The sequence below is a fragment of the Cladophialophora psammophila genome (assembly GCF_000585535.1).
Source record: "Cladophialophora psammophila CBS 110553 chromosome Unknown aczJe-supercont1.5, whole genome shotgun sequence".
Taxonomy (NCBI): domain Eukaryota; kingdom Fungi; phylum Ascomycota; class Eurotiomycetes; order Chaetothyriales; family Herpotrichiellaceae; genus Cladophialophora; species Cladophialophora psammophila.
In genome coordinates this window covers 624,900-646,832 of record NW_006912926.1, presented here as the reverse complement: position 1 = coordinate 646,832, position 21,933 = coordinate 624,900, and the positions used below count along the sequence as shown (strand labels likewise).

Sequence of the window (21,933 nt, the reverse complement as noted above, 5' to 3'; positions counted from 1 at the left end):
GGCTGGTCACACCGAGACTCTCGAGAAGAGAGATACTAGGTATTGTGCTCGATAGGCGATCTGAGTTTCGTGATACTCTGAGGCAGGTGGAGGGCGGACCCGGAACCGTGCCACCACAGAGACTTTCGCTGGTTGGCCGAGGAGTGGGAGGGAGTCTTGCTGTAACTTTACCCATCACCATACTCGGGTTGGTCCTCGGCTGGTTTGTCGATGTGCATCGGAGTACCAGGCCGGGGTCTCGTAGGGACGCATACACAGCACCGACCGTCAACAGGAATAGTGGCTAGTTTGATAATCGGTTTTATGATGAAAAGACCATGGTTCCGTGCAGATACCATCTTAAAGTTGGTGAATGGCAAATATTGACATCTCTAGGGCGTCAGAGCCATTTTGATTGAATTGTCGATAGTTCATGAAATCTGGGCATAGAAGCATCAAATCTCAGTATTTATGAGCAAGGGTGGTAACGACAGGAGAGTATGGGACTGAGAGAATAGTGAAACCCTCAGACAGCTGATCACAGCAATGGGTGGTGTACCAGTCGTGGTGGCACTCGAGGAACCATAGGCACATTTCACCACGCCGGGATGCCGATTAATGGTGGTTAGAATTGGATCTCATTTATCTTTCTCTATATAAAACCTAGAAGTAGTAGAACCTCAGGGAGTAGAAAGGGAGCCGAAAACGGCTAGCTCACTTAACTATAAAGCCAACCTTAATTTGTGACTATTTGCTCTTCTACGGACACCTAGCTTTATAATAGAAATCGGAAAGGTACTCTCTAGTAGCCGCCAATATACCAAGGATTCTAGGTTGAGTAAAGACGTATTCTAAGTCTCTTCTTGTCTTCTCTCTGTTGCCACATGTTCAAGTATTTGTTCCATTGCGTGCAAGTCGAACAAGGCGAGAGTGCCACTGCCTCATGGACGATTGTAGCGTCTGATGGGTCCTGCTCATAGACTGCGACACAGCTCAGTATAGCCTCGAGTGGCTAGCTGGAGGCCGGCCAGTGCCAGAGCGACATATGTGCTTGTGCCTTGTCTCTCCTGGCGAGCGTGGTATTGCTGGAAGCGGATTAGCCGACGCCTTGCAGAAAGACGCCCCAATGGCGTGGCAAGGTCCGTGAAGCCCTTCAGAACGCTGGCTTTGTTGCCGTGCATTTAAGGCTCAAGTCATCCCAGCCAAGAAGGTGCTGACAGGCAACTATAGTTCCAGAAACGGACTGTGCATTGTGGTGCAACTGGGTTCGCCCGGGCAAGCAAGGAGCAAGAAGGGGTCCCCAGGAAGGACGAAGGTCGTGATAAACAAATTAACAGGGTTGCGGGAACGCCGCCTTACTGCAGGGCATATGCATCAACCGATCAATACCGTGTAGAATATGACTGGCGCCTGAAGAAGTGCGCTGCACTGGCTCTTTCATGTTGTACTATCCAGATGCTGTCCTGGATGAGCGGTTGGCTTTACTGGTGGTGGTTGGGCTGTAGCTGTACAACCAGGCGTGAGGAGTGGCGAGGCTGCGAGGCTGCGAGGCTGAAACGGTTAAAGGGTCGCTCTGAGCCCCTAAGCCTTCTGGGTACTAGCCCCTGAGAGCCCCTCCCGACCTTGGCGCCATCACCTGATGCACGCTGCCAAGGTTTGTGATTAAAGCCTTTCCGCATGTTCCATCCTCGTCTCTCCTTTCATCTACCCAGTGCCCTGCTTGCCTGCTCGCTTGTCCGCGTCCCTAATTCCAATCAAAACGGCCTTAGTGTCCGAATCGAAGCCTGTCCTCTCATGTTTCTGGTCTCGAACTCGATGCATGCAGGTTTGTTTGCACATTGATTGTGCCTTCTCGCTCGGCAAATCACGCCTGTTTCCAATGTTATCGGTAGGTACGTTTCCCGATCAAACCCTGAGTGTCGCGTGTTGGCGCTACAGTATGTGGCTTGTTTCAGACGTCCCATTGCTGCAATCATGGGTCTATCTTGCCAGGCCCTTTGCCCTTTTCAGGTGTCCCGGGTTTCTGGCGTACTTCCAAAACGCCTCCTAGGTAAGGCCACCCTTTATACCCGGTGTAGCGGCGTGCAGCGAAAGTCCTTGCGCCGCGAACCCAAATTGCGCCCGCTTCGAACTGTGACGACTTGGGAACAGTCTCCACTTCTCTACAAGTACTGGGTACACTGGGGTTGCAAAATTGGGACCCGCTCTTTCATGCTCCGCTCTCGATCTTGTGATCACAGCTCATTCCTCTCACCAGCGCCATCTTTGCTCGTTAACTGCGCTTTGGCATTTGAGAGCTTCAATGGCCTCACTACCGTTTGCCGAAGCGTTCTCGTCCGTCGGAAATCACTCGTCCTATAGCGACAAGCAGGTTGTGTCTGGCGTCGACCATGAGAAAGAGGTCGTCACACAGACGCAGCCCTACCCGGACGCCTATGCATACGCCAACCCGAATAATACCAACAACGACAGTTCAAATGGTGGCGGAGGAGGTGGAGGTCTGGAAGTCTTTCTGGAGAACGATCAAGAGAAGCCTGCCTGGTCCGAGCAAAAATCGAAGCGAAAGATTTGTGGTCTCAGCACCAGGGCCTTCATAATCGTGGTTGCCGTTGCGACGGCTTTGATGGTCGCCGCCATCATTGGAGGAAGTGTGGGAGGCGTACTTGCGAGCAAGAACAGCTCAGGAAGCGCGAAGGCGGCCGATTTAGCGAACGTAGGTTTGGAATGCTTCATATTGTATTCGTTCACCTTGTTGACATTATTGTCGTGAAGACTAGCAGTACATCTCTATCCACCACACAACCAACAGCAATAGCAACTATCCCGGCGCCGGCTGTTCCAACCACCCCGGATCCTGCCACTCCCACGACTCCCTCACCTCCATCTTTGTCCACAAGCACAGCGAGCACCTCCACCGCTCCGACTTCCACTGCTACGACCACTGCCTCCGGCGAAGGAAGCTACAACTGCCCTGCAGACAACAACACAGACTACGTCTCCCCCTTGCTCAGCACTGCAACCTGGACCATCCTCTGCGACACAGATTGGCCAAGCGGGGTTGACGCCTTCAGCGGTGGAACTGTAACCGACCTCACTGCTGTTGTAGCGTACAGCGTTGATGCTTGCATCGACCAATGCGCTGCATACAACGTCGCTGGCGGAGACTGTAAGGCGGTTGTCTACGGCGCTAATATCACCCTTGCGCTGAGCAGGGGTGGTGTTCAAGGGAACTGCTTCTTAAAAGACGACCGCGGAGCCAAGAATACTGCTGATAACAGTGGGCAGGTCGAGGCGGCGTATCTGTCAGGGTCTAGCTGAGATGGCAAGAGGGATGAACATCAGTTCATATCAAGGGATGGTTGACAACGAGTCTGTCCCATTTGCGTGCTGTGTTGGAGGACCTTGGACTTCGCCACCGCAACACTCAGTCAAAGGAGAGACTACCGTTTCCAGGATATCTCAAACGAACATCCAGACCGTCGACATTAGCAGCGGACTATCGCCATGCAAAAATCCCCCCAATTGATGCCGGTCAGCCCACGGCCATCACTTGAGATCCTCTCAAACAATTTTGCTGGTCTTAGTAGCCGAATTGCGATTCTTGCCTCCCATGAGGTGACACTGTGGAGCACCACAAAGACCAACTATTTTGCTTGTCCATCTCTCCAGCAGTGGTCGACGCGCAAATTGGCAATATGTGTCTCGCCGCGAGTCTCAAATCCGCAGAACCGTGTCGTGATTCCCCTGTGGAGAGGGGTCCTAGCGAGCATTGTTTTCGAAAGGGATGAGAAAGGGGAGCACTGTTCACACTGCCCAGCGCGAGTGGGGGCCGCCGATGAAGCCCGTCTCATCGATCTAGCTGGACGGGCGCTGTGATGGGTGGGCGTGGGTGTGTACGGCGTGGATGGCGCTGCTGAAGGAAGGGGTGGCCGGGCCCATATATCTGTATTTGGCGCTGTTCAATGTCTCGGGCGACGTCCTGGGTTTGGCCCTTACACATTAGGCATGCTCCTCGCTGCCGCTGAAGTGCTATAGTATCAAAGCAAGTCATGAGAGTGACGCAGGGAAGAGGAACGAGGCAAGATCATCGTATTCAAGGAATGGGAATTGAATCGAGCTGAATCGAATTGGAGTGGAGTGGAAATGATATCGACCCCAAGTGAGTGATGGGCTCAACAACGCCACATACTCCGTGCATGTTCCCTCTTGCGCAGCTCAGATCATTCAGCATGACGGTACGTGTCCAGGCGTAAGAACCTGGACGATCGTTGCAACATCGTCGCATCCATCCATCCACTCGCCTCGACACATAATCCTGTTCCTCCTTCGCCTTCCCCTCTTACCGTTGCCACAGGTAGAAAAGCGGAACCGGAACATAATCGACTCGGCGCAGGGAGTGACTGAACCGGGCGGCCCGGCTGGCTTAAGTTGCAAGAGAGCGCGGCAGGATCAATCTCAGTCCCTTGCATGCTTGCTTGCTTGTCCACTGGAGGTACTCTGTACCCCGTACACCTGATATCTACCTCCCCCGGTCCAAGCAGTGATCCATTAATTACCTAGCTTGCTAGGTAGTTGATGTCGTTGAAGTTCATCCCGACACCAGCTCGAGGAACCTGTGTGCTTGTACTGACCGTTGTGATTCCCAGCGCGAACCTGTTGTTGACTCCAATTTCTCCTCTTTTTCCCCCCCTTGCTCGCTCTCGCTGTCTTTGTGTTGGCTTCGTCCTATTACAAGGGACGAGGAAAGAATTCAAACGCGTGCCTCCCATCGCGTTTCTCCTCCGACGGCTCAGACAGTAGAGTTACCGTCTATTGGTAGTCGTAATCGTATGTCCAATGCCTTCGTCTCCAGCAGTGGCATCTGCTCTTGTGCACTGATTTGCTCCATCCCTGGCACAGATATGTGTAGCTCCTCTTGTGGTTGCAACTGCTCTCGCTCTTGCGAGTGGTCTAGTCCTGGGGTTTGGAGTGGCCCTGTTCTCGCGCCTGCATCAGCACCGGGATCTGTGTCCGCGGTTGTTCTGGTCCCTGAGCCGGCATTTGCACTTGAGCCTGTCCTTGCACTTGCAGCGGAAGCTGCGCTCCATCCGGCGACTGTTGTTTCTCGTGCACCCTTGCATGACTCTGAACTTGAGCCCTCGGCGGACGAACACGAAGCTGAGTCGCCATAGGCAACATACCGGCAGTAGTGACCGTATTCTCCTTTCTGTTCCGTTCGTTGAACGTCTCGTACTCTTCGACAGTGCCAGTCCACATATCCAAGATATGTTCGCCTTCTCTCCGATACCTCTCGCCATCGCGCACGCTGGACCGCCTTGCGATAGACGTCGTCCATTCTCGGAGAATCCGTCGCTGTCTTAGCATCGCGGCAATCACATGCTTGCGGTGGAGCTCTGTTTGAAATTGTGGTGAAGCTTGTGTGGGTATGGGGTCGAAATGTCGGGCCCGTGAAGTCAAGTATCTCAGCTGAAGGTCTAGGACTGTCTCCGTCACGTCTTGGAAGTCGAATTTGATGCTTGGTTGTTGTTGTATCCAATTTTTCAGTTGCTGAATAAAGGTCATCTTAATCAACCTTCTTGCTTCGTGTGTAACTTCTAGCCACGTCCACAAGTGCATTCCAGGCTGCCGACCAATGCAACGCAGATAGCAGCGGTACATTTGTCTCAAGTCCTTTTGAACAATTCTTTGATGGTATTCGCAAGCCCTGCGGAACAGTTGGTCATTGCGAACCAGTTCCTCAAGCTCCTCTCTGCTATGCTCAAAGAGGGCGTCACGTATGTTTGGAGAGGAAGAAAGTAGTGGCATGAACGATGTCCGCATCAATCCGTGCTGTTGAATCGGCCCGTCGCACAAAGCCTGTCTTCGAGAGTCTCCAGCAGGGTAGGTACGTATGTCACCATTGTAGGCCACTCCGGTGATGCGGCCCAAGTTGGCGTCCATCCTCGCCGACTCACTCCTTTCTTGCCGCAACATTTCCTGGTAGATCGGCACGGCCGAAGCTGGCAGTATGGGCACTGAGTGGACATATTAGTGGCGTTCACAGTATACAAGATGTCGAATGGGAACGTACGTGTCAGTTTCACAGTCGGTCCATATTCATTGCGCATCGCGTCGCGTTCGATATTCGCCATGACAAACTGCGTCCAGTCAAACTGCGCCAACGCGCCCGGCCAATGCTCGACCTCATAGCTCGCGTAGAGCTTGCTCACTTCGAATTGTGACTCCTTCTTTTGATCTTTCGGCTGCAGTTCGCTGAAAAAACAACGGTGTCTTCCCAAGCGAGCCTCCACGGCCCTGATCAGCCTCTTCAAGCGCGTGCGTGGATATTTTCGCCTTGCGGTCTCTGCAGGCATACCATGAGGAAGTCGGGGGAGCGGTGCTTTGATAACGAAGTCGGTGTAGGCGAAACTCTGAGGAGGATTGAGATGAAAGGTATCCCTTGGTGAGTCTGACATTGGGCCGATCTGGGGAATCGGATGTTGATCTGGCTGGTGACCATGCATCCTGTCAATGGGATCTGCTGAATGTGATCTTTGTCATAAACTGCAACTCTCTGAAAGAAGAAGCACGCATATCTGGTGAGGCAACACCTTGAGCGGTCTTCATTCACCTGTACCAACATTCACTTAATTCTCGACTTCTCCTAAGCCCTGGACACGCAACAACTGGAGAGCCTTCAACACGGTTTGTGAGTCTGACACTGGATCAACTGGCGTGGGGTGCCATCTTGTTGTTTGTTCTAGACTGTATCTTTTTGCAGGACTGTGCCGCCTCAAGTGCGACTTATGCCAGTTTATTGCATTGACTAGGCCTCAGTGAAGACCGTCAATTGAAGTGCGGCAGATCCATGCCACATACCACCACATGGTCCACAGAAGAAGAGGAAAATAGAGACGCACGGCGATGGGTGAAGCCATGACCTCTCACTCAAGTAACAAAAGGTCTCACATATTGGAGTAAACCCTTCCCTACTGGTCAGGCTTCACGAGGGAGCGGCCGTGTAAGTCATTGGCGGAGTTTGGGATTTATGGGCTCAGAAGATTGATCGAGCAACAACTCTCCCTACCACACATGCAGCCACAAGCCTGAGAACGGTCAGTCTATCTGTGTCTGTGATTGTGGTAGGAATTCTGGGTGTGTAGAATACATCCCTTTGCGGAGCCTGCTTGCAAAGTAAAGTAAGTACTTATACTAGAGGAGCAGCGCCAAAAATAAACCTTTCCCAATTTTCTTTCAGCTGCCGAGCCCCTTGTTGCAAGTCCCATCCCTTCACCTCACAGACCTTGTGTATGACCTCCAGAAGAAGCCGGTCCATGGTTTCTCCAGCGCAATGTAAGTCACTCTCAATAAGTATCCTGTCGTCTGGCACCGCTTTGATGACGTTGGTGACCTTTGCTGTCGACGCATTTGAGAAATTGATCGCCGTCGAGAAGGAGAAGTAGACCTCCGCTGGGACAGTAGGCGCGAGAAATTGCCTCAGTGCATCCGGGGGCCCGGAATAGGAGTGCATGCATACCCGTGGCGGGTAAGAAGGACGTTTTTCTTGGTTACGGCCCTTTGGGAAGTCCTGGCCCTGATGGGCATTTGGAGCGTCCATCGCTCTCTTTCTTTCTTTTTTTGATGGCTTCTCATAGCCCTTCCACATGGATTGCATAAGTTCAAAGATTAAGCCATGGGCTTGGACGCTATGCACAGAAAGAGGGCGCTGTAGCTTTGCCGCAAGCTCGAACTGAGCCCTCACGACCGCCTTTTGGTGATCAATACTCACGCGATAAGGCGAAAGCGGTCTCCCTTCACGCGAGCCGGGGGTGTAGTCCTTGTCTGAACAACCCGTCTTGTTCTTCATGTCACCGGTCATGGCACTTGGGCCCTGTGGCAGTCGAAATGAACGATCCAAGCCCACCTCCCCGACCAACGCATATGGGAATTCGGCCAGTCTCTCTTCCAACTCCTGGAGAAACTGACGAAGCGATCGCGGAGCAGGCAGAGCCTTCAAAAACTCATCATCATCCGGCGTCGGAGTCAGGACAGTTTGGTAGTGATCAACCTGGTCGGGATGGATATCCTCCTTGACATCATCGTATATTTGGTGCGAGAACCAAGGGTGCCATCCAAACGCAGGTACCACGTATCTCGAGGATGGATTTCTAGCGTTCCAAGTCGAATCTTTCAGAGGGTATTGCCTTGCAGTATCTCGGACCATATCCTGGTCTTCTGATCTCGTGGCCATGATAGTAAGGACCCTCGCTTTCATGTTGGCGATGTCCTTGATTGAGGCCATGATATCGGTTGGATGGCAATGAGCGTCAAAGACGCCAATCTGCCAGATGACATCGTTCGCATTGTCAACTGCATCCATCCCAAGGAACGCTACAGTTGGTTGGCAAGAAGGTCGAAGACAAGAAAGAGCTTGTCAAGGAGAGAAAAACGGCAGACGAGTTTATGGCACACAGACTCCAAGTCTGTGATTGTCAGACGATAGTATTTGTGTCATTTGAAACAATCTCCCCAGTCCTTTGCTTCGGAGCCCCTTCCTTGAAGCCGGAGGCATGATATAGTTTCTTCCTTAGACGGAGTAGTTCAAGAAAGTGCTATGTTGTCGAAAGTGTTGTACAAGCGCCAAAAACCTTGTGCTAGGGAAAAGACATGCCATTATCGTATATACCACCATTAGAGACAAGACTAGCTCTGATTCTTTAGTTACACATTCAAACCACAATCTCGTATTTCGCGAGAGCGTTAGCTGGGCGATGACCCAGAATCCATGTCCCAGCCGGATATAGAAGCATCTTGACTATCATAGCCAGAGTCGGTGCTGGTCGCACTATACCGGCGTGGAATCTTGTTTTCGCTATCATGCATACCCAACACGTCAGCCGAGAATATGTGATCGTGTGGTAGAACGCGAACCTCTTCTCTTCCAGCGATCGCTGGGTCATCCATAGCTGGCAGTCGCCGGAGAAGATGCTTCCTCGCTGCCTGCGTCAGGAGGTGCGTGTTTTCAATTTGGAGATTTTTCGAATAGAAAAATGCCAATGCCCTCTCTTGAATATCCTCAGCATTGCCATCTTCACAGTCGAGTATTCGCAAAGTTTCTGCGCAATGCAAGCAGTTCATGATATCAGTCCTGGCTGATGGCGGCGTCGACGAGTCGATAAAATAAGGGGGTCGAGTTGCAGCTTCTGGCCGCGGAACAGGGGGCGACAAAACTTTCATGGCGTCGGATGCCCTCTTGAAATAGTCCGTGCGAGCAGTATTACTGAGGACCGAGCCTGCAGCCAACGCCCGCGTTTCGGCCGCGGAGCCAGGCGGCGCAATTTTAAGCGCAGCGGTCAAGTGCTCTTGGACACGATCGGATGCTTCGGGTGAGTGTAGAGACACCTCCAAAGCTTGCGTCAATGAAACCATTGACCGCCATGCTGCAACAGCATCAAGAGGCGATCTCACTGCATGATCCTCAACAACAACGTCCAACAGAGGATTGGTAGAACCTTCGTGCGTGGGTCGGTCGTACATCAAATTGTACGCCCTCTGACAGACCGTGTCCAGGAATATATGATCACACGGCATATCAAGCATGTTCGAAAGATACGGAGGGAGGGATTCCGAATGATGCAGGGGTAGATTGTCGCGTGAATCTTTGGCGTGGCCCCATTGCCTGTTGGCGAAGAATTTCCCGACGCGGTTAGCGATCCTGGATACTCCAGTTCCGAGTGAGCCCACGTTCCACAAGAGCACCCGGCAATGAAGTGCTTTTAACATCAACCGCAAAGGTGTCCGAGGAAGAGTCCCGGCGCCAAAAATGGTCAGGAGCACCCGGCTTCGGCTGACTTCGGTATCACCGCCAGCCAGTTGTGCGTCAATGGCAATGTCCCAAGCCTTGATCCGGGCCACGTCGTCGTCAGCAGTGCGGCCAGTAAGCCAAGCATAGGCCCGCGCCCCAAAGACGTAGCCAAAGGTATACTTGAGCCATTCGCAGGTGATGGCGATCCACTCGGGAAAGAAGTGATGATGAGGAAGGTGTAGTTCCTGCATACTAGTGCTCCAGGCGCGGCGACGGACTTGAATGGGGGAGGCCGGAGCTGGAACCTGTCTCGAATGCGTGCCCGAGTCTTCGACGTCGGTCTTTGGCGGAGGTTTCGAATTGAACAAGTATGAGAAGATAAAGAAGGCAAGGAATGTCAGGGCAATGAATCCCTTGATCAATGGTATGATGCCACCTGCCTGACAGAATTGGCTGAAAGCGGCCAGGTATATTCGAGGTGACCGCAGAAATTTCCAGCCGTCAAGAAGCTCGAGGGGGATCCCAAATAGACCCTTTTCACGGGATTTTGAGCCCATATCAGACTCACTGAGGCCATCCATAACCATGAGGCCGGCGATGGAGCCAAGCACAATCCTCGTAGGCCATTTGCCCCTGAACCTTGAACGTTCTGTGGGAGTGTCATAGATGTGGCCATAGTGTTCTTGGGGTTGGTTTTGGCGTAGCCGTCTCCAACTCTCGGGTTGTGGAATGAGTCCTTGTGGAGGGTTTGAAGTTGTGTTTGTCGATTCGGACGAAGAGGGAGAGTGGGTGTTTGAACCAGGTGACGATTCTTCTATGAGCACTTTGCTTGTAAAAGCAGCAGTTCTTTGGGCATCATGGCCGCCTTGGGCAATGACCTTGTCCAGGGTCTCGAGCCGTTCTTTGAGAGACTTGTTCTCCTCCTCCAGCCGCTTGGTGCGAAACTCGAGATGCCGAATATACTCGACCGCCTTTGTCAGAACCGAGGCCTTGTTGAGCTTATTGCTGGGAGTGAGGCCATCCAAGTCGTCCTCGTCAGACTCTCCATTGGCGGAATCCCGTATCTTTGACTTCTGTGCGAAACGAAGGCTAGGCACGCTGTCCCTCAATTCAGCTATCTTCTCATTGAGATTGGCACGGTATCTCTTCTCAATAATGTTGTGGGGGCGTTTTTTGGCAGCAGGAGTGGGTGCATCATGGCGATAGTCTGTGGTTGGTACGTCTGTGGGCGACAGTTTCCGCTTGAGCATGGGACGTATGCTGGGAGTTGGCTGTTCTCTCAGGGTGTCTCCGCTGAGTCGCATCTCGAGACTAGATCGTGACTCTGGAGATGCCGAACTGTGTCGGGGAGTCAGGAGATCGTGAGTGGGAAGAGCGGTGAGGAGGTCGGTCTTGAGCTGCGAAGGGTGGGAATCCCCGTTCACGGTCGACGATGGAGATATTGGGAGGGTGAGTAGGTTTTGAGTCGTCGCAAGGAGATTGTCTTCATTGGGGGCTCGTGGAGAGGTATTTGCAGTCCCATTCCAATCCAGCCATTTGTCGAACTCACGGCCGGCAGATTCAAGATCGAGGGGTGCGGTCATGGCTGGCTGCGGAGGAGTGATCATGGCGCGTGTTTGCAGCCAAAACTGCAAGGGGTTTCTCAAGAGGCGGATGCCACCAGATGAAGGAGCTCGTTATATAAGCCTCATTCTATCGGTGATGTTGGAATGTTCAGATGTTTCGAGGAGGCGACATTGGGAAAAGAATGGTCGACGAGGTCCCTGGCTAGCCCGTTCAAGAAGGGGGACCAATCTGCACGGCTGCAGCTTTCCGCTGGGGCAAGTATCAAGTAGAGGAGGAGCACGAGGAGCAGTTGGTTCGCTTGTCTGGTGGTTCCTCAGGCTCCTCAGGCACTGCGCCCAAGGCTTGCAGTGGCCATTGGTGGGAAAGGCCAGAGCCTACTCGGCTGCTCAAACATCCGCCGTGCTGCGCCACGAAAATACGATTCAGTCAATGAACCAGGCGAGCCGGTCAAGAAGGGGTACATCGATCTCTGCATAGGAAGAGCCAAACTGTTGCTGCAAGCATGTACCTTCGTACGCTATCCCTCCCTGTTGGCGATTGCGCACCTTGAGAGTGGCTGATGACCGAACATCTTACCGGCATATCTGCGAAGCGAGGAAATCCCGACTCTTGACTTGGGGCGCCCATGTCGGACGCGTCTAAGCGAGGGCATCAAGGAGATTCCCAGTGTACTTAGCCTGTAAGCCCCGTTGATGGGCCGTTGATGCTCTCTAAACTCGTTGTGCAGTTGGCTTTGACTTGGCAGTACAGACTCGGTGCACGGACGTCGTATTCTTCAGAATCAACGGGCTCTTCGGTCACTGTGGATATAGAACAACGCAAGTGAGCATGGCGTACTTCCCTTGTTGTAGTGAGGCGTATCTCCGTGGCCGTCTTCCATTATCTCTATGGTATGTAAGCCCTCCTTTTGAGGCCCCGCCTATAGATGAGATGATGGGCCCCTCTTTCCCATTGTGTGGCCGGTGCCATGCTCCTTGAGATAAACCCGCGTCTTCCTCGCGGAACACGGCTTGGAAGTGATAACATTTTTGCTCCTATACATATCTACTTTGTGCGAACGGGAAATAAAGAAAGGTGTGTGAGGGGCTTGCCTTGGGTTTCTACGGCATAGTATGTACATATGTAGCGGGTATGTCTTAGTAAATTGTTCCACATTGCCTTGTATTACCTACCTAGGTACAACAGATGTGTACCACAGGGGAAACAACCGCATCGACGATCTTGCCGAAGCGAGAACGGATCAGTCGGAGAAGAAGACTATTGATCGTCCTGTCAGGTGGCTTGGGATTTGTCCCGAAATGTGACGGCCCATGCCCGTCACACGGTGGTGGCAGTCAGTAGAATCCGGATGAGTGGATAGGTTCATGGGCTGTTCGCCTCTTGAAACCGCCCAAATGCGGAGGGCTCAGAAAAACGTCGGTGCTCGGTTAGCATTCTACAATTGCGCTGCCCCTCGGTAAGCCTCGAATGCTTGGACGTTCATGTGGGAAACAATACCGTCAAGCAAGATTCCCAAAATAAGTGGCCGAGTCTGTCACGGACCATGTGCCTCAAGAGTCCTCAATAACCCAAAGCGACCGGTATATCGAATATAATTGACAGTACAGGATGAATGACAGAGGGCCACTGTTTCCAAGGCAAACGGAATGCTCATTACCAACAAAGGCCACCGCCGTTCTGGTAGCAAAGGACTTTGAGGGTGCCACTTACGTGGTATACTTCAATTCGGCTTGCCGTCCCGAGCACAGCGCAGGTCTCAGCGGGTCCAACAAAGAGTTCTTTTCATCCCACCCGTTCTTGCTGGAAAATGACAGCAGCAGGACTGCATCATCTTTGGCCCATTGGTCTTTCAAGTAGCGGCTTCATGCGGGAAGAAATTCTGAGTGTTCGCTTCTCCCTCCCCCGCAAAACTCGCCCTCCATGACGACAACTATTTTTCTGCGCTTACCTGGATCGATACTGGGTACAAAGAATGGTGTAGCTGCCCTGCGCCCCGCACCTGTGAAAGGGGCTCCCAGAGGTTGCACAAAACATTCGGCGAACAGTCTGGACGATGGCTCCATTTGCCCTGCATCATGCTTGTTGCAGCCGCCGAGGCAGACTTGGCAACCTACTGTGGTAGGAGAGGAGAACTCGGTTTTCGGCATTTCTTGACCAGCGGGGACGACGGCACAGGTTGGGTGGTAGATGGTGTCCTGGTGTTGATGTCAGTACTTTCCACCCTGTGTCACTTGGAGGTCACTGCTTGCGGGCACTCTGCGTGAGAGGCCTTTCGTCTCGTATCAACGGATCCAGTTGCTGGCACTACGCGGTGCCTACTGTAGGTACCCAGAAAGGGGATCTGGGGAATCCATGGTTCGGCAATTTTAAAAGGGGAGAAAGTGGACAGTTGCAGAGTTTGGTCACCAAGTTGGCCGGCTTGCCACGTTGCTCATCTGGACAGTGCGCACACTGCTCGTCGTGCTTGCAGCGGTGACGGTTCGAGAATTAATTAATTGGCATTTGTCAGACAGGCAGCGCGAGTCGGACGGCCAAGGACGGCACGGAAAGACGGCGAGGACGGACGGAAGGTCGAGAATTGATTTGTTGTCAGACGAGGATTTTCTCTGACTTCTGCTCTTTTCAGCCTCCCCAAAGCCATCGCAAGAATTCTGCAGTGACTGCGCTTCCAAACAATCCTCATCCTCATCCCCATCCCCATCCCCATCCCCATCCTTTACCGCAACGAGACTCTGCTCTTGTCCAGAATCTACTGCGACGCCGCCTTTACCACCACCTGTGCCGCCTTGGTGGCCCAGGTTGTCTGTCTCGGCGCCCAAGGCCTTTTCGGAGGCCCCATTGTTTGATCTCCGACCTGGCCCCCTTGCTCGTCGTTGCCATCTGCCCCATGGCCCGCTGTCCTGTTGGTCAGCCCGAACGGGTGGCGTGGTGCTGGCTCTCTCAAGTTCAACGCTTACCGTCATCGACCCTGTCAGGGAATCCCTTTCGATGTATCCACCGATTCGCAATCAGCCAATGCCTATCGAAGTTTCTTTCCGTGTTCCCTCGGGCTTCTGTCTACACGGCCCTGCATTGATCATTGGAAACCGTTTCTCTCTTGGATAACCTTCTTCAAATCATAAGGCACCGAGGAGGCCTCCTGATATACTAGCATTTTCATAAGCACGAAGATCTTTTCGGTCTCGGTTAGATGATGACGCCTTAAGAGCTCGGGGAAAAGAGGTTGGTGACCAGGTTTCCTATACTCGGTACGTTGGTCTGTATTCCCTGGCACATGTTCTACTCGCACTTCTCGAGGCTGGCATCCTTTATCAACATCAAAAACCCTCCGGCCCCGAGATCAGCGTGCGCTTGACTGCTGGCAATCCCGGAACGTCTTGTTGATCATTTCTCACGCAATTTTTCAGTCATTGCAGATCAAACGGCCCCTCAACACAAGCCCCAGTACGATAGCACAGGTCCCTGCCACATCCCTGCCCCCCAAGCCAAACTCGTGACTCTGAGTCTGACTCTCATTTGTACTACGACCAGAGGCATACACGACCAACAACGCTGAAACGGACCCATCTTTCGGAGACCAGACTCGGTGCCTGCTCCTCCACCTACCATTCAATACGTGTGCGACACGCCAACCTTTGACATTTCCACGTCAAATATCTATCCGCTTTCCATCTCTGCCGGTGCGGACTTTGCAGACTCTTTTAACTCTTTTATAATTCGAGTACCGACACAAACCAACGCAGCTTCACCCCTATCTATCTCGTACTCCTGCAACAAGCAACACGGGAGTCCACCTAGTGAATCGACCAGTCGGTGGCAAATATATTTCCAGCACCCCTCGCGGGCCTTGTCTCTACATATTGGCCCGTCCTTGCCCGTCCTACCCGAATTTGGCGACGAGTGCCAGCCCCCTCTGACGGGCCTTAAGCCTCTTCATACGAGTCGACTGCATCGGTGCTACAGCTGCCGCATGCACACAACAGTTGGCAGTCACTAGAGACGTCGCAGCGATCCCCAGAAACACACGGCCTGCGACGTTTCGCTTCTCCCATCTGTCTTCCATCATTTGCTTCCATGGGGTACACGATGAACCGTGACACGTACTCTGGGCGTTACACGCCAACCTCGCCGTTGTCTCCAAGACTCCATGCCAGCCAGCAGCCACTCTCGCCTCAGCCGACACGGGGTCGACCAGCACCACATGCCCGGCAACCTTCCAGGAACATGCACATGACGCTTCCTCGGTTTCATCCTGCCAATTTCGGCCATCTCGACTCACCAGCCACACCATCCTCGCCAGTGCAGAGCCCAGCCATTGGATTGAACCGGGTAACGCAACCCGTCGTGATGGAGTCACCAAGACTGATGCGTGAAAAGCAACGCGAGTTCATCGAAAGGACTACGTTGTCGGCCAAGATTGCAGCCTCCTCGATGAGCATCAAGCCTGGTGCACCACGGTTGGATCCGCTGGGCAGCCCCAAAGGACCCGTCACGCCTCTGGCTCTCGAGGAAGGCGATGACTACTTCCAAGTTGCTGGAGCAGGCAAAGTCTCGCCAGCAGGAAGCCCAGGTCCGGCAAGGAGTCCGCGGAGTGACGCCTCGCCGGATCAGGAGGAATCGAAGAAGAACAAGAAGGTCAGACACGCCGATGTCTATGAATGACAGCGGCAACGTTTTTTCGGGTTGAGCGGAAAGGTGCATTTGCAGGCTGCGACCCTGTCCATTTGTCAGCGACTTTCCTATTTTCCTTTGTTGTTAGCATATCGAAGCCCGATGAGGTTGGGCCTGCGTCAAGGCACCACCCAGGCTACGGATTGCATCAAGCATTGCTTCAGATGCTGGCATTGGCGTTGGAAGTCTACAGAACTGATGCGCCGAAGTTGGCTGGAGCAATTTTGGGTTTTCCGTTCGCGAGTGACTGGGGTATTCTCTGCATAGCGAGTGTGAAGGTCACTTCAGAGCATTGTCACGATGGGTACGAAAAAAGTGGTCTAGATGGCATGACCATGAGGCATAGATAGACCATAACGAGCAAGGAGAGTGTTGGAGACTGATCTGTGCCAGTCGCTGCGTCTGACTGTACCGAGTACCTCGTACTCTGTCCTCTATTATTATTAATAAGAACCCGTGAAGTCCGGCAAGTCAGGTAATACCCGTCGAGCTCGTGTTTGCTGTGGCTGGGAAATGTATGGAGGGGAGAGAACCCAAAGTGGCGGTGCATCGCTTTGATCCTTCCGCAGTGTTTCACCAACGGCCCCCAGAATTCAGATTCCACAACTTCGATGCGCTGAAGACGAAGAACCACCACACTACCGAGTACAATTCACTCCTTTAAATTCGACGTTTCACTCTTTTCTACATTTTCTCTCTACAGACTTGTCTCTGCTTGCTGCAAATCGTCACGGCATCACCTGCTCCCCTCCCTTTCAGGCCACCTTCTCCCGGCCATGCTTCATCAGGCCACGCAACAGTCCTCGAGGTGACATCGTTGTTGTCGTTGTCGTTGTCGTTGTCGTCGTTGTTGTTGTTGAAATCTGGTCTGTTGCGAGGACATGGCATACTTCGACATGCGACAGCCACGCAGTAGCAACCGGACCACTGCCCTTGGCATCCTCCTAGGGGTTGTCTTTATCTACTTCCTTTACAGCATTCACAACACCTCGATCGACCAGTCCGAACTGCGCTTACGAGTCCAGACGTCCGCCGCCGAAAACCCTCTCTCTCCTCCCACCTCGGCCTTTCGCAAGCAATCCAATGCCCAAAATGCTCGTGGTGTTCGCCGTCCGCCTCCCGTCGTGCACTATCAGCTCAATAACTTGACCGCCTCGGCATATCCTACCCAGAAGCACGAGAAAGTCCTCATCCTAACACCTCTGGCCCGCTTCTACCCTGGATACTGGGCCAATCTCATGGCACTGTCCTACCCCCACGAGCACATCAGCCTAGGTTTCATCACTCCAAAGACGAAGGAAGGCAATGCGGCAACGGCCGCTCTACAAGAGGCAATAAGGGAGACACAATCAGGCCCGGACGAGCTACGGTTTCAATCAGTGACTATTTTGCGGCAGGATTTCGAGCCACCATTGACTTCCCAGGATGAAAAGGAGCGCCACAAGATGGAAAATCAAAAGGTCCGGCGAGCATCCATGGCTCGGGCACGGAATAGCCTGCTCTTTACCACCATCGGCCCCCACACATCTTGGGTGTTGTGGTTGGATGGCGACGTGGTCGAGAGTCCCCCCACGATGATCCAGGACCTGGCCAGTCACGATAAAGCCGTCATCGCTCCCAGTTGCATGCAGAGATTTGTTAATGACGAAGGAGAAGAGGATATCCGACCCTACGACTTCAACACCTGGCGCGACAGCGACGTGGCACAGGAGCTCGCCAGCAAGATGGGCCCTGATGACGTCCTGCTGGAGGGATATGCTGAGATGGCCACTTACCGAACACTCATGACCAAGCTGGCCAAGATGGAGAAGGATCGCGACGAACGGCGTCTGATGCCCTTGGATGGTGTGGGCGGGACAGCACTGTTGGTGAAGGCCGAGGTGCACCGAGATGGGGCCATGTTCCCTGCCTTTCCTTTCTATCATCTTATTGAGACGGAGGGCTTCGCTAAGATGGCGAAGCGGCTTGGGTTCGAGATCTGGGGTCTCCCCGATTACTTTGTAAGTCCCTGGGGATATCTGTTCTTCTGTAATGATCTGCTGACCTTAGCCATCGACAGGTGTACCATTATAATGAATAGATACGCCCATGATGAATCCCAAAAATACCAGAGTTTCGACTTTTCAAAAAGGCAAAAAGCTTCCGATGCCTTGCGAATTTCCTCTCTGTACTCCGATGCCACCTCGAATTACAACAAAGCTGCAACGTCTTATCATAGTCCATCTGCCGAAAGTGTTGAGGCTGAGAGTCCGGGGCTCATTTGGCCATTTAACATGACCCCTGTATGCCACAGGCACATGCAGGTTCGACTCGCAGACAACTTTGAATGTACAAGATATGTCCCGATGCATCTCTCGCTCCGTTTGATACCATGATGACCCATGTCCCATATGTTGTTCAGGAGCAGACAAAATATTCACTTCCCGCTCATCTGGACAGAACAAAACCTATTCCGAGCTTGCGCACGACGAGGAGACCGAAGCCGGTCGTCAGTCTCATAGCAATTAACCCTTTGGACGGAGCCACGGAATATTCCACGTGTCTTTGGCAAAGGTGCTATATGTAGGAAGTCCAGACACGGGCGCGCCTGCAAGGAGGAAGGAACGAAGGATCTCTGACAATCTGGAGCCAGCAACGGTCACAATCTGTGAGAGAGAATAAAATGCATAGCGCGAATAGACAGGAGTCCCGGACTCGGCTCCTCCGCGATGATTACACGGCTATTCTCGCTTTTCCCACCTTGACGTACAGTACATACACAAGTGTCACTGCAGATCTACCACCGCGTCCCAGGCGCATTGCGCAGGCGTCACACGAGTCCGAAGCACAGATCTCTCCATCTGCCGCGCGAGGACGGGAAAAACTAGGGATGCCACGGACGGGGACATCGATATCGCTTGGTCTATGCCATGGATGTACAGAGTACATGGTCCGTTCGGATCCAGGAGCCAGAAAAGGGGGGTTGTCTGTTGAAGGTGGGAATTCCACTACGGAGGCACTCGAGGCAGGTACGTACGCAGGTAAATGCTCAAATGGATCGGAACCACTTGGACAAAAACAAAAGAGGGAGTGGTGTTGATTTCCCATGAGATGGATGACATGGGACTTGCTTTTGCCTTTGCTTTTGCTTGTTTGGCTTTTTGGAGCTACTTGAGTATGCTGGATTATCGCCAGCGGATCTCCATGTGGTATCTCCATACCTACCTACAGTAGGTACATACATACCAGCCCCATAGGACTCGGGTGTCATTGGGGCTAGTCAATCAAATCGGCTTCAGCATTCATTTGGCCCATCCGCCCAACTTGTCCCTCTTGATCTTCCTCGCCCGTCTGAGACTATATTTCGCGCGCTTTGCGAGTTTCTTGTCGCCGCCTCCTCCTCCCCCTCCACCACTACTGCTCGTCCCGTTCTGGGGCATGGCGGTGGTGACGTTGTAGATGGCGTCAGCGGGAGTGAGGTCGAACTGGATAGTGGCGTTGCCCTCACGATAAGCACTCACTAGGGGGCCTTTTGTTTTGTAGGCGGGCGTGAGCGGCGCCTTGCCCGTGGCGATGTCTCTGTCCGCGAGGACGCGATCCAGCATCTCGAGCGACACCAAAGGCTGGTAGAACGGCACCTCGTGCCCGGACTGGAAGATGCGCACGAACGCGAATTGTCCCGCCTGGCGCACCTGGCCGTGCACTATCCCGTCGGAGGTCGAGATGTTGATGAAGCCCGCGCTGCTGTACCCCGATGCTGCGGTGCTGGCGACGTGCTCGGCCACCACCTGCCCACCCAGCCAGTTGCAGTTGTAGTCGGCGTCGCCAAAGTACATGGTCACCGAAACGTTCTGGGCTAGTAGGGTTTGGAGGGCCGCGACGGTGCCGATCTCGCGGTCGTCGTCGCCCGTAGCGCCAAAGGCATTGCCCACGGCGGCATTGCTCTCCGTGTAGTTGACGTACGCGCCGATGGCGGCCTGCACACGCGCCGTATTCAGGTAGTCGATATAAGTCGTCGGCGGGAACGGGTCCGGCATCAGGTACCGTACGTCGTACTCGTCGCGGTTCAGGTAGATGTCGTACATGTTTTCCACCTGCTGGTAGCAGAAGTTGTCGGCCGCCGTGCAGATTTCGTCGATTTTGCGCGTGTTGCAGTCCACCGTCTGGTCATAGCAGTTTCCATGTCCGTACAGGCTGTTGTATATTTGATCTAGCGGGCAATCGTCGTCAGTTCAGTCTTCAATCACTCGAAGACGTGCCCGGGGAACATGAAAGCCACATGGCTATTTGGGAAGGAGGGGGAGGGGGGAAATCAAAATAACGGTATGAAGAATGTGGAAGACCCAGGGGAAACGCACTTTTGATGGTCTGGTTATACGGATCGTAGTTGTAGGTATTTCCCGGAAACACGGTGAAGTTGTAGTAGGCTTGATATTGAATCAACGGATCGTACCAGCCGTTGCCGATCAGGACGTGCTCGAGGCGGATGTTGTGTGCTCCGGTGATGTTCTTCGCATTTTGCTCTTCAAAGTACTCCGACATGAGAGGCGCATAGTGTCCGCCTAGGGCACTGGTCAGCCTGTGCCTTTCTTCCGATCTCTGGGGGTGCGATGGTAGAGGAGCAGAATCATAGCAACGTCTCCTCCACCAAAAGCCAAACCAACGTACCATATGATTCAGTCGCAAAGTTGATTCCTTCTCTCGCATATTGCGGGAATGCGCCCATGAATCCCTGCAGCGTCTTCCACATGTTCGGCGCCGTCGAGGGCGTGTTGTTCGCCGTTAACGACTCGTTCCAGTATGAGTATGTCCCGCAGGACCAATCACTGGCGTATTCTGGACAGGTGTTGCCGGGCAGTTCAACCAGATATCCGGAATTCGGGTCCTCATAGCCGGGCACGGGGGACGAGTAACTGAGCCCAACTTGCGTGGGCTGGTCGATGAAGATCATGTTGGAGACGTTGGACCACGAGTACGGGTTGTTCACCGCGTCGCCGTCCAGATTGATTCGACATGGTCCCAGCTCTTGAAACAGACCGATCATAGAAGACGAGCCCGGCCCGCCATTGATCCAGATGGTGAGCGGCGCCGTCGTGGGATCCATGTTCCGAGCCTCGAAGAACCACCAGAAGATGTGTTGACCAGGCGACACGTCGGCGTATCCAGCATAGCTCTTCACGTCGGGGTCTTGCTCGCAGATGCCCGCGGGGACGGACTTGTAGCGGACTGTGACGCCTGCATAGCCTGTCTTGCTTGTCAAGTTCTTTGGCGGAGCCACGAACTGAGAGAAGGCGAGCTGGACGCCCGAGGCCAGCAGCAGAGCTGTAGGAAGCAAAGAGATCATGGTGGAGCTGCGCTTCAGAAGGCGCCCCGCAAAGAAGTAAAAGAGATATAGAGAAGAGCGAGGGTGGCACCGAAGGGAAACCTCGACCTGCGTCTTGAAGGCAGAGATGGTCCTTTTTGTAGCACGACAGGTAGCTTCATGCACGGCCTACCTTACCCTCTCGTTTCCACCTGGCTCGCCCCGAGGCATTGTAACGATGGAATGACAGCTGCAGTAGGGACGACGATCCTACCCCACGAGCTTGGGATTGACCGAAAGAACGCTGCCAAAACCCTCAATTGCATGGATAAGAGCGTGCCGGGGAGGGGGGAGGGCATGACGACGGGCCTGCAGCTCCACGATGGAGGCACATCGCAGGGATGCGAAAGAAAGCTGTGCTTTTTGCTGCTAAGGTCGCAGAGGAAGCAAGAGGGAACCACCGCGAGCTGCCTGTTTTGGCATGTCGTTCATCCTAGTCGTGCGACCCTAAGCTCTGGGTCAACAAAGCTTGCCCAAGCTTGCCCACCAAGGGCTGCGAAGATAAGAATGGACCGCGATAGAGCCAGCAGCACGCGAGCGGCACCTGTCTCCTAGTGTGTACTTGTAGAAATCAAGAAGTAATCGTCGTGGG

The 21,933-nt window shown here is 53.4% G+C and overlaps 7 protein-coding genes across 7 annotated transcripts; 3 read left to right on the top strand and 4 right to left on the bottom strand.

Moving 5' to 3' along the window:
- Positions 1 to 2,281: 2,281 nt before the first annotated feature.
- A1O5_03881 (uncharacterized protein) lies at positions 2,282 to 3,297 on the top strand (the record flags this gene model as incomplete). Its single annotated transcript, XM_007744491.1, has 2 exons — positions 2,282 to 2,692; positions 2,752 to 3,297. The coding sequence occupies 2 exons, from the start codon at positions 2,282 to 2,284 to the stop codon at positions 3,295 to 3,297; spliced, it is 957 nt and encodes a 318-aa protein (XP_007742681.1).
- Positions 3,298 to 4,929: 1,632 nt separating this feature from the next.
- Positions 4,930 to 6,434, bottom strand: A1O5_03880 (uncharacterized protein; the record flags this gene model as incomplete). Its single annotated transcript, XM_007744490.1, has 2 exons — positions 4,930 to 5,993; positions 6,050 to 6,434. The coding sequence occupies 2 exons, from the start codon at positions 6,432 to 6,434 to the stop codon at positions 4,930 to 4,932; spliced, it is 1,449 nt and encodes a 482-aa protein (XP_007742680.1).
- A 731-nt stretch (positions 6,435 to 7,165) lies between these two features.
- Positions 7,166 to 8,338, bottom strand: A1O5_03879 (uncharacterized protein; the record flags this gene model as incomplete). The annotated part of the gene is made up of 1 exon (XM_007744489.1): positions 7,166 to 8,338. The coding sequence occupies one exon, from the start codon at positions 8,336 to 8,338 to the stop codon at positions 7,166 to 7,168; it is 1,173 nt and encodes a 390-aa protein (XP_007742679.1).
- A 380-nt stretch (positions 8,339 to 8,718) lies between these two features.
- On the bottom strand, positions 8,719 to 11,346 carry A1O5_03878 (uncharacterized protein; the record flags this gene model as incomplete). The annotated part of the gene is made up of 1 exon (XM_007744488.1): positions 8,719 to 11,346. The coding sequence occupies one exon, from the start codon at positions 11,344 to 11,346 to the stop codon at positions 8,719 to 8,721; it is 2,628 nt and encodes an 875-aa protein (XP_007742678.1).
- Positions 11,347 to 15,553: 4,207 nt separating this feature from the next.
- A1O5_03877 (uncharacterized protein) lies at positions 15,554 to 15,991 on the top strand (the record flags this gene model as incomplete). Its single annotated transcript, XM_007744487.1, has 1 exon — positions 15,554 to 15,991. One exon carries the CDS (start codon positions 15,554 to 15,556, stop codon positions 15,989 to 15,991), a length of 438 nt encoding a protein of 145 aa, XP_007742677.1.
- Positions 15,992 to 16,881: 890 nt separating this feature from the next.
- On the top strand, positions 16,882 to 18,080 carry A1O5_03876 (mannan polymerase complexes MNN9 subunit; the record flags this gene model as incomplete). Its single annotated transcript, XM_007744486.1, has 2 exons — positions 16,882 to 18,000; positions 18,060 to 18,080. 2 exons carry the CDS (start codon positions 16,882 to 16,884, stop codon positions 18,078 to 18,080), a joined length of 1,140 nt encoding a protein of 379 aa, XP_007742676.1.
- A 1,201-nt stretch (positions 18,081 to 19,281) lies between these two features.
- A1O5_03875 (carboxypeptidase D) lies at positions 19,282 to 21,323 on the bottom strand (the record flags this gene model as incomplete). Its single annotated transcript, XM_007744485.1, has 3 exons — positions 19,282 to 20,189; positions 20,338 to 20,541; positions 20,648 to 21,323. The coding sequence occupies 3 exons, from the start codon at positions 21,321 to 21,323 to the stop codon at positions 19,282 to 19,284; spliced, it is 1,788 nt and encodes a 595-aa protein (XP_007742675.1).
- Between the last annotated feature and the right edge of the window lie 610 nt (positions 21,324 to 21,933).